At 40.1% G+C, this 13,741-nt stretch overlaps 1 protein-coding gene across 1 annotated transcript in view; it reads right to left on the bottom strand.

Moving 5' to 3' along the window:
• CCDC93 (coiled-coil domain containing 93) overlaps positions 1-13,383 on the bottom strand; it is a 32,050-nt gene extending 18,667 nt beyond the window's left edge. Inside the window, exons 1-8 of the mRNA XM_030952331.1 lie at positions 13,088-13,383; positions 11,961-12,074; positions 10,188-10,282; positions 7,569-7,680; positions 5,019-5,117; positions 3,892-3,948; positions 1,725-1,825; positions 595-634 (exon numbers count right to left, since the gene is read on the bottom strand). Of these exons, the coding sequence (XP_030808191.1) occupies positions 595-634; positions 1,725-1,825; positions 3,892-3,948; positions 5,019-5,117; positions 7,569-7,680; positions 10,188-10,282; positions 11,961-12,074; positions 13,088-13,129 (660 nt within the window). The 5' untranslated portion in view covers positions 13,130-13,383. The remainder of the gene's footprint in view (positions 1-594; positions 635-1,724; positions 1,826-3,891; positions 3,949-5,018; positions 5,118-7,568; positions 7,681-10,187; positions 10,283-11,960; positions 12,075-13,087) is intronic.
• Between the last annotated feature and the right edge of the window lie 358 nt (positions 13,384-13,741).

Here is a 13,741-nt window from a genome sequence, read left to right as displayed (position 1 = left end):
ACTTGTAGCCAAATTAATATCTGCACTGAAATCACAAAACTGCAGGTACCCTGCATTTTATGGACATTTTAAGATGCCATAATCATCAAAAGCACAGCAAGGATGCTAATTTTCAAGAAGAACAATGATTTATTTATTTATAGGTTTCTCTATCACATTAAACAAAGTGCTTTGTAATAAATGTCTACCATATTTCTTACCACGTTGAATGGTTCTTTAAAAAGAAAGACCCTTTAATGATCACATTATGGAACACTCAGTTGAAAAATATAAACAGACAAAATATGTTATTACCTAACAATAAAAGTCAAACCAAAACAAACCCAATGCCCAAACCCTCTTTCTTCTAAACAAAAAATAAGTTTGCAAAATGTGATCTGTAAGTAGAGATTAAAGAAACTCTTTAAGAAGGCCAATCAATTCCACCTTTCATGGCATGCAGATTTTTAATTGCAGTTAGCAATTTTTAAAATCTGTTAACAGTAGAAGTTATAGCTGTCTATTCTGCTGTATTTTAAGATTTAACACTAACTAACATTTCAACAATGCAGTTCTTCCCACAATTTGAGTATTTTAAATTAGTATATTTTTTACCTGTTCTGTTTTTCCTGCTTGTCTGCTAAATCCATATCTCCTAAAAGAACAATAATAACATGAAGGAAAAATACTGTTGTTTATGACTTCCACAAATACATTAAATTTTTATCAATTTTCAACATAAGATATGCACCAGGAGCCAGGATCAAATTAGTTTTGAAATGTTTTGAGTAAACGAAATAAGCAGGTACTGGAGCATATTTACAGAATGGTTTCAGATCCATTATCTGAATATTCCATATCCCATCAAGATTTGCAAATCTTGACTTTCCATAAAATATTGTCATGTAAGGCTCATGAGAGGAAGAGGCAATGTTCTCTTCCAATCTGAAAGTTAATCCTGAGCTATTAGACTACAGCCCATGTTACTGTTAAAAGGAAAGTACTCAAAACAGTGAGACAAAAAAAAAATCGAAAAATCTATGGCTATGGGGGAAAAGAAGCCCCAGAAGATACAAAATGGAATTCAGATGTAATCTGCACTTGTTAAGTATTAAGAGCTCAGACAGCAGACAAGATGTCCTTACCACTAAACTGTGAAAAGCAAACTGGAAATAGAAACTAGAAATAGAAGCTCTGTAACTTCATTTTTATGTGTTTGGAGAGCTCTCAGTAAACCAGAGGGACTTTCAGAGATAATGGAAAATTGAAAGCCTTGGTAACTTTGTCTCTGAATGAAAGTTTGCAGCAAAGTGAGAAGACAAAACATTCAACCATGATTCAGCCTCCTGATGCAGCAACCACATGAGAACGAGAAAAAGAAGCAACAGCAACTGCAGGTCCTTTATCACCAAATTTTCAGTGAATTTCAGTGATTGACACACACTGTCTGGAAGGATGATGTATTTAAGCTGTTTTTATAAAAAACAGGTATGTTAAAAAAACACACCCTAGAAGGAGCATAAAACCTGGCCTCCCATTGTACAAAATATGGTTCACAAATATGAGGACTGTCCAATCCCCAGAGAACTTATAGGGTAAGGAAACAAAATCTGAAACCAAACAGGAGTAAATCTGAACTAGCTCAATTCTGAAGTAGTAGGAAAACCCTACCACAATCCAAATTTTATCTATATGGCTTGCAATACACACTGTAAAATCCAGAGAGAGCTAATAAAGCCTTTCACCTGCCATATTCCAGAAGTGTGGCATGAACCTTTGATTCCTCATCCAGCAGCTCCTCAGCTCCTGTCTGACGTTTGTATTTTCTCTGGGGTTTGTAAACCTCCTGCAAGACAGCGAATGAGTTCAGAGCTTCTAAAAGGGTTTTTTTATAAAAAAATAAATGAGGAATTGTCATCTAAAGTGATATACACACTGTTTGCTTTCCAACTCAATATACTTACCCAAATAAACATCCTTCACTTTCTCTTTCTGGAATTACATTATAAAACCTTACTGCATTAATTTCTAAGCAATTTGCTATAGAAATTTTCTGAGTTCAAAAAACATTATAAATGACTGTTTAACATGAAACAATGTCTCAACCATCTCCTCTGTCATGTTTGACAGCAGAATAAAAAGTAACACACTGAACATCTGTTAAAATGATTTGGCTAATGCCAGCGTCTAGAAATGTTACCTTCTTTGTGAGTTAATTATATTCTTAAACTCTGATTAGATAATGAAATGCAATTATTATTTATTCAATGATCACAGGTTACAATGGAATTAAAGCAGATTTTATTACAATTTAAGGGAAAAAAAGTCTCAAGACGTTTGGTAGTAAAATGACTTTAATCTCTTGCTATCCAAGTGTAATCCAATAGGTCAACAACAGCCCATAAAATAAAACAAGAATTCACAATTACTATTTTGTACTGGATAGAGCTGCTTCCAATTTAAAAACAGAACGGAGAACATTTCTTTTTAAATCTGGCTTTTCATACCACATAAACTATTATTTTCAACAAACAATTCCTACACCATAATACTGCTGAAATGGCTTTCCATCTTTTTCAAAGATGTGATCCCAAAGCGGAGATTTCAACCAAGTACAAATTGACAGAGGGTGAGCTAACATGTAAAACAGAATACATGTCTCACTGGAAAGGCAAGTGTTTCTATGAGTAAAAGACTCATTGTAAGTCTGCTAATAATTAAAAAACCCAATCAAAACACAGGGAACAACACTTTAGAAACTGCAATTGAAATTTCCAAAGCAAGGACAATTATTCAAATAAGTTAACAAAGGAGCTACATTGGTCATCACTTGGAGACTTTCATTGCAATGTTATTCTACAAACACATGCTGTAATTCAACCACAAATATTACACTAAGGTCATTTGTACAGAAAAATAACTACCTCCCTCCAAAACCTGCCAAAAGAGTAAGGTGACTTGTCTGGCCCATTACACAACCTCTCATGTGGCTCCTTACACCAGCCCTGAGCACCTCCATCTATGCATGAAGAGCTCAGGGTGCCTGGCTAGAGCTGTCTGAAAAAACGATTTTCTGAGGAGAGCAGGGTTTCACTTTCTATTGAAGAGACTTGAAAATGTCCCATTCAAAGCAAATCTAGATTCCTCCTCTCTCGTCAAATGCTGCCCTGGAATTTATCAAGATGGTCCAAAAACCCCCAAAGCAATAGTGAACTACTGTGAGGCAGAAATAGATGGTCCCAAGCAAGAGGGAAATTAGAAAGCAAGGACAGAAACTCCAGTTGCCAGACAGACAGCTGAATTCAGGTATGACCGTGAGAGAGTCTAGGTGTTTTACTATTTTACTTCTGTAGCATTCATGAACAAGCTATCAAAAATATATACAAACAGTTTATCCAAGAGTTAGAAGACTTGCATGTGAAAAGGGAGAACACAGGTGAGATCACCTTTCCCAACCAACATCTGCTACTTGAAGAAAGCATTTCTGAAGCAGGGTGTTTACTTTCATTGCTAATTACAAGTGAAGAAGTCAAGTTCTGAAATGCAGATAATTGAGATCATCACCATATTAACTAATTTCAAGGCAAACAGCACAACTGCTGATAGCCTCGAACACACATTTAGATCTGCTGAGGGTTTAATAGTCTGTAAGCTACCCTGTGAGTTTTGTTTGATAGTGTGGGATTCCACACAGCCCGTGCAGGCAGTGGATATGGTTTATCTCCTCATGCAGTGCACATCTATCAATGTGACATATTGGCATTTGAGACCTGCCTCAAGGATGAAGATCAACATGCAACTTAAGTGGGATCTTCTCATGAGAAAACCCAATTAACACCGAATTAACCACCTCCATTTCATTATTAAAACCACTCTCTTGGCCATAAAAAAAAAGAAATCTAACATACTTACAAAGATATCAGTAACTGTTTTGAGTGCCTTCTCTTTTCTTTGCATGAATTCATCATCCTGAAAGACATTAGTGGAGATAATTAAAATTGCAGGAATGGACACTAAATATCAAACATTCTAATGATTCTGTGAAACAAAGCTGTCAAACAGTTTCTGAGTTGCCCAGTGACTTGGTGAAATGTTAGTGATTTGCTGTAACAAGAAAAGGTACTTGCTTCTGCCTTCAGTAAGGAGATAGGTCATCAAAACTGTGTCCAGATCAGCAGCCTGGCTGCTCTCTGCTCAGGCAGTACCTGACACAAAAGCAGTCCCAGCCCCCTAATGGGATCTCCAATCTTTAATACACTAGCAAGAAGTGAAGCTGGGATAGACTTGACGTGGAAAAGAGAAGTTTCCTCTACTGTTTAGTTTCTAAGCATTAAAGATAATAATTTAAAAAAAACCAAAATTTAAACCACCTCAAGTTAATAAAATCTAGTCTATCCCAAGACTAGGGACATCTACCTTTAATCCTGTTACTAAGGGACAAAATTTGGGTTCTAGATGTTAAAAATAGAATTGCCTTGTGACACGTAAGAACAGAACTCATGGCTTTGCATTACACACAAGGCACATACCCCAGCTCATGCAATCTCTCCTCCTCTACCAAGGAAACGTCACGTCATTGCTGAAGAACAGTTCAGTTATTGAATGAAGGTTTTAACAAATCAAGTTTTCAAGAGCAAATTTTGGGGTTTGGATACAGGAAGATGAGAGCTGCCTTTCAGCACTCTGAAAGAAACCCCAAATCACAGAGCATTAACAGCATATTAATTCTCAATTAACTACACTAGGTTCTCCACAGCATGCTGGGTGTTGCTGAACAGCTAGAATGACACAAAAATACCAAATACTGCAGAAAAACTAAGGCAATCATTGGGCAAAAGTTAACCAGAATCTACAAAATTTCTGTCACAATAGTACTTCAATTTTTTCCCAGACAAATTTGTAGGGGATTTCTTTAGGACTCACTCACAAAACAATGACAAGAGCAACTCTGGTGAAGTGTGCAGATTTCAGAGCTGTGTGGCTGGTACTGTAACTGAACATCTGACATTTAACAGAAACAAGAACTGCCTTGATCTTACCTCTGGCAGCCTGTGAGTTTTTTGAAACTGTGATATAGAATAGGAACGGACATAATCTCCCATTTCTTCCCTTGTTTCTATTGCACGTTTCACCAGCCACTGAAAAAAAATGTATTAGCTGAAAACAAAACAATAATAGCAGCAAGCACCAAACTGCTGCCTAATTTTTAAACACATGATAAAAGCTAAAAGCACATGTTTAAGCATGGAAAGAAGAGCATGTGATTTATTTGTAAACACAGCAACTCTTTGCCTAACCCTAACAAAATGTGTCAGTATTTGCTACTTTATAAACATTTCTTTTTTTTTTGTGCATATGTTTCCTGTATGAAATTCTCCTACTGTAGATCACTCACTGGTTTAAAAGACTACAGCTCCACCAGGAACAGACAGATCTTCAAGCCTATGAAGTGCTCATGAAGAACCACATGCCTGTGCAAGAAAAAAGGCTTCTGACATTTATAAGACCACACAAAAAGCCACAAAATACTGAAGTACATTTTAAACAATGTTGGAGAAGATAAATCTTGCAGACTGTTGACAGCCTGTGCAGGAGGTCACAGAAGAGATGAGATCAGTTGTGGGATCCAAGTTTGAACCAGCAACTGTTTCCTGTGCTATAACCATGAACCCCTGGAAAGTGAGGGGAACATGATGACAACAAGAGATGAAAATGAAGAATATTAATTACCAAGAACATCTCAACACAAGACTGTGTACATACTTTTGCCTCTGATCATATGCAGAATTTATTAGGAAGAACAATGACATTTCTGCCCAATTGAATATTTGTAAGATTTTAAAAAATTTTTTTAAAGTTCTGCTGCAGCCTATGGCAGTGAGCCAACTCAGCCTAATTTCTTCCTGTAGAGAAGGATCCATCTAAATTCTTGCACAGTGCAAGAGCTAATGGGAGACAATGCCAGATTTAAGATCAAGCATTTGTAGTATCTGAAAACTGATTTGAGATTTACAGATAACAAGTGGAATCTTGATTTTAACAGGGCATTGAATAAAGTGCCATTTTCAAACACATAATTCCTACATGGTGTAGTCAGCATTTTATATTTTGCATGGTCTTTTTCAGAACACAGTATTCTGGTGACACCAACAAGTTTTCTTGAAAGTCTGTCTTGGCTGGGATGAAATGAGGAACCTGCAGTATGTGGAGCAGGCAGAACTTTACAGGGACCTGACAGAAAGCCACAATTTTTAAACCAAGATCCTCTACATACCAAAAACTAAACCCATCAAAAAAGACTTGTATGGGTCAGCTCTACCACCTGCTGGTCAGCTACAAATACTGGGAGTCCCTGCTCTCAGAAAAACCCAGAAGCAGACTTCCTCCCTGTTTAGAATTAATAGTTCTCCTTTCCAGAAGAAATATCCCAAACCAGAATTTGGGACAAAGCAGGTGAAAGAAAAGAACACCTAGTGCTATTGGTTTTACAGGAGGAGGAATATATATCCTATGAAAGAAGCCTAGTGTTTGATAAATGTAACCATTCATTGCCATCCAGTGACCAGGGCAAGAAACTTACCTAGGTTGATTTTTTTTTTTTTATGTGAAGGAAATAAAGGTTCAGAAGCAAAACCTCACATTAGCAAGATACAAACTTTCCACCTGAAGCAGCATCATCACAGCCCGAAAGCTGTGTAAGAGCAGCACACACCACAGAATGTTTTGTGGGGAGTACAGTTAAGTGTGGTTTTCCTCAGGAGCTTCCAACTAGAAGAGGAAAGAGCACCAGGAAGTTTTCCCCACTTCTTATAGATTGAAATTTAGATTCTTCTTACTTGCTAAATTCCTTCACAGGCATGAGGTAAGGAGATATTTAATGGAAAGGAAGTTTGCTTAACAGTCTTCATTTTTCCTATCTGTCAAAAGATACCCTTCTGTGTGCGGATGAAAGGAAAATCAAAAAATGCCAAGGATTCTCAAAATACCACATGTAACTGGAACACATCAAGTGTTAGCTTAAACCTTAATAAACTTGAGAATGAGGCACATGGTAAGTTAGTGGTGCTCAGCAAATACACAGTAAGAGGATCACTTGTCAGAACACAGTTTTTAAGTGATAGGAAACAAGGATGAATTATGCTTAAAGAAATGACCCCAATGACTTTTGCCTTATTCATATCCTTCTGACTCAAGGTTTATCTGAATAACTTACTCCATAAGTTAAACACAGACTGCAAGGTATTTGTTCTATTTCCTAATCTGCCAAAGCAGACTATCAGATTCCACAACAAGATTAAATTTAGGTTTCTTTCAGCAGGCATTCCACAATAGGCACAATCTCACTCCAATGCAAAGAATTCAGAGAGTTTGTTTTGTTTACTTTCTAAATGCGGATAAAACAATACTTAAAAATTCTATCTTCCATAATGTCACTTCATTCTTTAAAAACATTAATTCAAACTACTTCTCTGTGCTTATTTATTCTGAAGTTAAATAAAGAGCCAAATAATTCAAAGCTTTGTTCTATTTTTTTATGCAAGTTTTATGGCCTTTTTCAGCAAGGTATCAATACACCACCAAATTATTACCTGTACAACAGGAAATATATGAATGAAATCCAATCCCTGGATCTGATGTGGTTCCAAACGATGTGGACACTTCATTTTTGGTAATACTGACACGATTTTTTCAGTTAAGGCACTATTATAAAAACAACAAAAAGACAGATGTATATATGCTACAATTTTCTTTTGTAAATTACAGATTATTTTTGCAAATACAGTAGTTCAAAGATTCCCTCTAGTAACTTCCACTATATATAATGAAAAGCAATCAAACTCATTTCCAAAACAGCTTTTACAGGCACTATTTATATCATCAGTCTGTGAAGAGGTGATTAAGCCCCACTTACAGGCTCCTACCTTGGAAATTCATTTAACTACTACAGAAAATTTCAAAATCTGCATGTCTGGACAGATAAAATATCCAGATAAAATACACCTACAAACACCTTTGCATGTTATAGGGTACACCCAACATGAAGAGACAGTAGCTTTAAGAACAGTTACATTAAGTAAGAGATGTACACTCCAAGCAAATCCAGAAACAAATGTAACGACTTAAAATTTTATTTAGGAGGACTCTCAAAATAAATATTGATGTTACACCTGAAACTTTTTGAATTTAAATACATACTGCACTTAAAAGCTAAATACACAGTGCACTTCACATACTTTTCAAGTGACTAAAACTGAATTTGCTGGCAGCAATTTCATTCTAGAGCTCAGTAAGAGCTGGTTAAGTGAAAGGATTACTCTGCCACAAGGGATCCATCTGCAAGAAATTCATCCTGTTTCTACTGAATACCTAATTTTAGGGCAAGAATTTTTTTTGCTGTCAATGTTGGCAAGTACATTTTTAAAGCAGGTGCAACCACTGAGGATGAGAACTTCACTTGGAAAACCAAAGCTACTTTCCCTTGAAGGAAAAAAAAATTAACTGGTCCAGTGCTGACCTCACTGATATTTAGTACTGTCCAAATGGACAAGTAAGGTCCTGGGAGAACAAAAGGGGATCAAGAGATATGAGACAGTGACCAAAATCTGGGAATAGAGCCTGAAACACCTTACTTCCTAAAGGGAAGTGAAGCACAGTCAAAGCAAATGCAATTAAAACAAAAAACTATTTATCCTAATGTATGCTTCCATGTTTCTTTCAGCCCAGCAATTAAATAGCAGGACACCATCACAATGGTGTAACACCATCACTTTGGAATAATACTGAGAAAACACAGTTTAACTTTGCTTAATCTTGAAAACACCACAGAAGCCCTGAGCCTCTACCAACACAAACATTACATGGACATCAAAACAGCCTATGCTCCTATGTTCTGAACACTTTAGATTTACAAATAAATCATTGTTGCTGTTTTGGGAGAGAAGCCTGATTTTTGTTTTGCCAGTTTTGCATCCAGTCAGCTGGAAAAATAACTGAACATTTTGAGAACAACTTAACTGGTTCCTACCATGTTGTTTTTAAGGACAGCAAGGACAAAAAACTACCACTACCATTTTCATTCCTAGTCTCTACTTAATTCTTTGCACTCAGCAATGCTTTATGTACTCAGTTATCTATGATGTAGTTAGTTATCTATGTAGTTAGTTATCTATATCTTTGAGTGTCTCCAAATGCAATACCCACAAACATTTATTTTGAAAACCCTTGCCAATTCTCTATGACTTTCAAGAAAACATAGGAAGATGTTATTTTTAACTACACTGAGTAAAGAAGTCTCTTAATAAACCACTGTAACTTATCAGGCTAAACTTATTTCCTGTAAATTTTAATTATGCCTCTTTTATGCCAGATATACATAAAGAAATAATGGAGTTTAGAACGTGTTCCTTTTCCCAACATAAACAATGTGTATAAGCTCTCTGGCACAGGAAGTAGCTGGCTTATGAGCAAATTCCACGCATAAGAAATGAATCAAAACAAAATGCTCTCATTGGGTCACCCTGAGGAAGGAAATCCTCCTCCTCAGTATGGGGCAGGTAACTATTTTGGTAAGTGAAATGCTTTGAATTCTGTTTGCTGATGTCTACAATTCTAACCCAGAACCATAAAAGGGAGTCAGAGGTTATTTACACAGCAGAACTGCAGACACAGGGAACTCAGGGAAGGCCTTCTAATGTTGCACTCCAGCCTCCAGCAGCGTGGTCTCCCTCTGCCCTTTGCTTTGGCCTCTGCATCATCCCCTTGTGCCAGCACAAGCATCTGTACAGCTGCACAGAGAACTCGATCCAGGAATTCATTCATGTTAAAACTATTTTCTTTTTTTTTTCTTTTGGGTTTTGGTTTTTTGGGGTTTTTTTTGGTAGGTTTTAATTTGGATCAGTTCCCAATTCAGTTCAGTGCGGAGCCACATAAATGCTTTCAGTGCTTAGTAGGGATATAAGAACATGGCAGCCCAAAGGGAATAGCCCTGCCTTTTTTGAAATAAGCTTCTTTCTGAATTTAGGATTTGTAGAACTACAGTCTGAGAAACCCAGAAACCTGTGCAATGCTTTGTAAACAGGCAGTCCTCAAAAGCAGGAAATTTGAACTAAAACTCTTCCTTAGAAACACAGCAGGTAACTTCCCCCTCCCCATCCACTTTTTATTTTCTAAGAAGAAAAACCCCCCCACTTGCCATTTAATCAACTTACATTTTTTGACCAATGGTAGAGTTTTCCTGAAATAATAAATCCACGTCGATATCAAAGCTGCAGGTAGTGATACACCACGTCATGCCTCCCACCACCTGGCAAAGGAGCAACAGCATGGTCAGGGCCATTCTAAACTGAAGAGGTAAACCCAAATGCATCTTCCAGGCTTTATTTATTTTAGAAACTACATCTCAGTAGCTCACCATCCTCAGTATCCTCTCTGCTCTGAGACAGATTCAGAACACAAGTATACCAACTTCATACAATACTATACACAATACATGTGTACAAGAAGACAGAAATCAACTCAGCAGCTATTGACAATCTAAATTCCTCTCTTAGCTTTATATATTAGTTTTGAAACAGCTCTCAGACTGAAAAAAGAAAACCGACCAACCAAAAGGATAAAACACAACAGTATGTTAAATGTCATGACCTCTAAAAAGGGACCATATCAAAATTTTATCAAAGATCATAATTACTGCAGTCTTATATTTACCTTTTTATACACATCTTTGCTACTATTATTTATTGCTTGCTGACACATGCAACACAAAGTGCTAGACACAGCATCAGCACACAGGAAATCCCCAGCTCTGCAGAAATCTCTATTTTAGGCCCTATTCTGACATGGGCATATTTAAACTCCTGACCCATTTCATCAACTTTACATAAATACTTAAAGACAACCTTGCAGAAATGTGTGCAAAATAACCTAAATGTAGGCAAAGGCAAAGAAGAGAAAAAGGGATTAAAATGTGGAATAACTTGCCATTATCACACAGCAGATTAGGAACCTTGGTTTCTAACAAGGTTTCTGACATATTCCCCCTCTCACACTCCCCTCTATGATAACCTGCATATCCCTTTTGCATAAGCAGTGTGATCATTTTCAGTAGAGAGGTTCGCTTTGGTGAGGTTGGGCCCCGCAATGGAATGGCAACTTTGCAATTGTATTTAAGTACCTATAAGTGATTTCTACACATAAATGCAACAATGTTACATCCTAAGGCAGTCTCCCTGAAACTTCACTGTCTGCGAGCACAGACTCCTGAGTAGCCACTGGTAACAATACCAAGAATAAAATAAAAGTGCATTGCAAAGTGAGGCTGTGCCATGATCAGAGAGAGAGCAAAAAACAGAAGAATCCATTTCAAGGCTGCTGTAGTTCTGTGTTTTCAAACCTTGGTTCAGGAATTTCTCACAGAGTCAGCATTAAAGCAATTCAGAAATCTCTCTTCAACCTGCACTTTGCTCACTGTTAGCATCACACACTTCCTGTCTAGAACAATGAAAGGTTAATAAATATGACAGTCTAAAGATATGTAAAAACAGCCCCAAAAATAATCTCACCAGGCTAACTGTTCCTTTCTTACACAGACACTTCCTCATTTCTCATCAATGCTGTTTTAAAAATTACCATGCTATCTCCAAGTATCCAAAGACTAGCTATTCTAACTGCTGTTGGAAGAGAGAGGAAAATTCCCTGCACACAACTCTAGCATAGGCCATAGCACCCAAAAAAAAGCAGACAGCAGTTAGTTTGCATCCAATCGTCTCCTCTAGAACAGGCCTTGCTGCACAAAATTGTCTTTCAAGACTGAGGAGGTCCATGTCTGTCTGAAACTAGGTCATTTGCAGAATTATTCACACAGGGAAGCCTCATAGGTTGCAACTGTCTTATAAAGTCACTCAGAATTGCTAAGCAAACCAGCAAAACGTATAAGCCTCTTATACTTAAAAGAGGGGTCTAAAATATTGTAATGGCCTCACCTTGTCAAAGGGTGATAACCCCTTGATTCTTGCTCGAAAATACCCAGCAGCCACCAACAGTTCCAGGATTTCAGTCAACTTGATGTTTTGTTCCTCATCTTCTCTTGTTTCAACCTGACAAACAAACAACAAAACACTAATTCAGTTTTTCTCATTCATTTGAAGAATGAGCATTTTCTGAGCCTTGGCATGGATCACATTCCAGGAGAAACCTGCCTTCCATTGGCAACATGGTCGTAAATTTGAAAGATATTAAAGAAACAGGTAACACATTTGTACATGGACTTAACATCACATATTTTCACCCAGTTAAATACTTTAATCTGCTTTTGCTATTCAAACTCCTGGTCCACTGCTTGCCTCTAGGTACTAAGATTGTCCTATTGCCATGAGCCAGTTAACTTATTCTCCATTTCACACATTTCTTCCAATTTCAGGGTTCATAAACTCACACACCACAATTTAACCTCTATCCCAGACGAAACCAGGACACACTTCTCTAATCCTTCTACAAAACCAGGAGGAGACACTCACACGGAATTCCACTTTTTGGGCAATGCAATTTCTAAGTGCGGCAGTCACAAAAGTGAACTGTGACCGGCAGCCCGGACAGCCCCAGTGCTCCGAAGCCTCACCAGCACAGCCAGCCCGTCCCAGGGCTTTTGTCCCCCCCTTACAGGGTGAAACCCCCCAGCTCCGGGGATACACGCGATTTCCTAGAGGCACAGAGCTCCCCAGCACCTCGGCTCTAGGCCGGAGAGCCGCTCACAGGGCTCCAGGTGTGCCCCGAGGGCTGCACGGCCCCACCTGCACACCCTGCCCACCTCCACCTCTCCGGGCACCCTCCTCCTCTCCGCTGTCTGCCACGGGAACCCGGCCAGCCGGGCTTGCAGCGGGCACACGGCAAGGCGATGGAGCACCGAAGGTGACCCGCACAGCGCTGCCGGCAGCCCCGCAGGCCTCCCCGCGTCCCCCGCGTCCAGCCCGCTGCGCGGCACCGACCCCCGCGCTGCCGGCGAGGGCCGGGAACCGGGGTAGGAGCAGGCGGGGATCGCGGGGACGCCAGTGCAGCGGGGCCTCGGCAGCGCCCGGGGGACGGGGGGCTGGGAGAGACGCGGCTCCGGTACCTCCTGCGGGGCCTGGCGCTCCTGTCCCCGCGGGACCCCCATCGCCCTCCGCCGCCGGCCGCGCCGCTGTCACGTCCGCTCCCCGCCGCCGCAGCTCCCCGGCGAAGGGGTGTTCCCGGCCGGCGGCTGCCGGGTTCCCCCGCCCCCGCTCAATGGTTCGCCCGCACCCTCCTTGCGTACAAGCGCATCCGGGCCGTGCCATTCGCGGCCGAGGGGTGCCGGGGAAGGAGGGCGGCGGCTCATGTGACTGACTGGCTGCGCGGAGCGCAACGGCCGCGGCCCCGCCCGCGGGCTGCGCCCTTGGGGGCGCCCCCGGGTGCCCCCGTGCCCGCGGCCCCTCAGAGCGCGGCTCCGCCCCGCGGGCCCCGGGCGGTTCCCCTGCGCGGCGCTGCCCTTCGCCCGCCGCTCTTTTCTCCCTTTTTTCCTTTTGCAAGGGGTCCTGAGGCCTCCCGCCAGCATGGAGGACAAGTTACCGAGTGCTCTTACTGCGAGGCGCCTCACGGCCGCTCATGCTCCGCTGAGCGCTGACACTTGTTCATTGCCATCCGTGTTTCCTTTGGTGTCCTAAGAGCTAAAGTGGGGTTTAATTCTGTTTTTTCTCCCCTGCACACAGGTCACAGAATCACTGAATCCATTAGGTTGGAAAAGACCTCT

The sequence above is a fragment of the Camarhynchus parvulus genome, chromosome 7 (genome assembly GCF_901933205.1).
Source record: "Camarhynchus parvulus chromosome 7, STF_HiC, whole genome shotgun sequence".
Classification (NCBI taxonomy): Eukaryota; Metazoa; Chordata; class Aves; order Passeriformes; family Thraupidae; genus Camarhynchus; species Camarhynchus parvulus.
The sequence above is the reverse complement of the archived record's forward strand: the minus strand, read 5'-3'. Positions and strand labels throughout refer to the sequence as shown.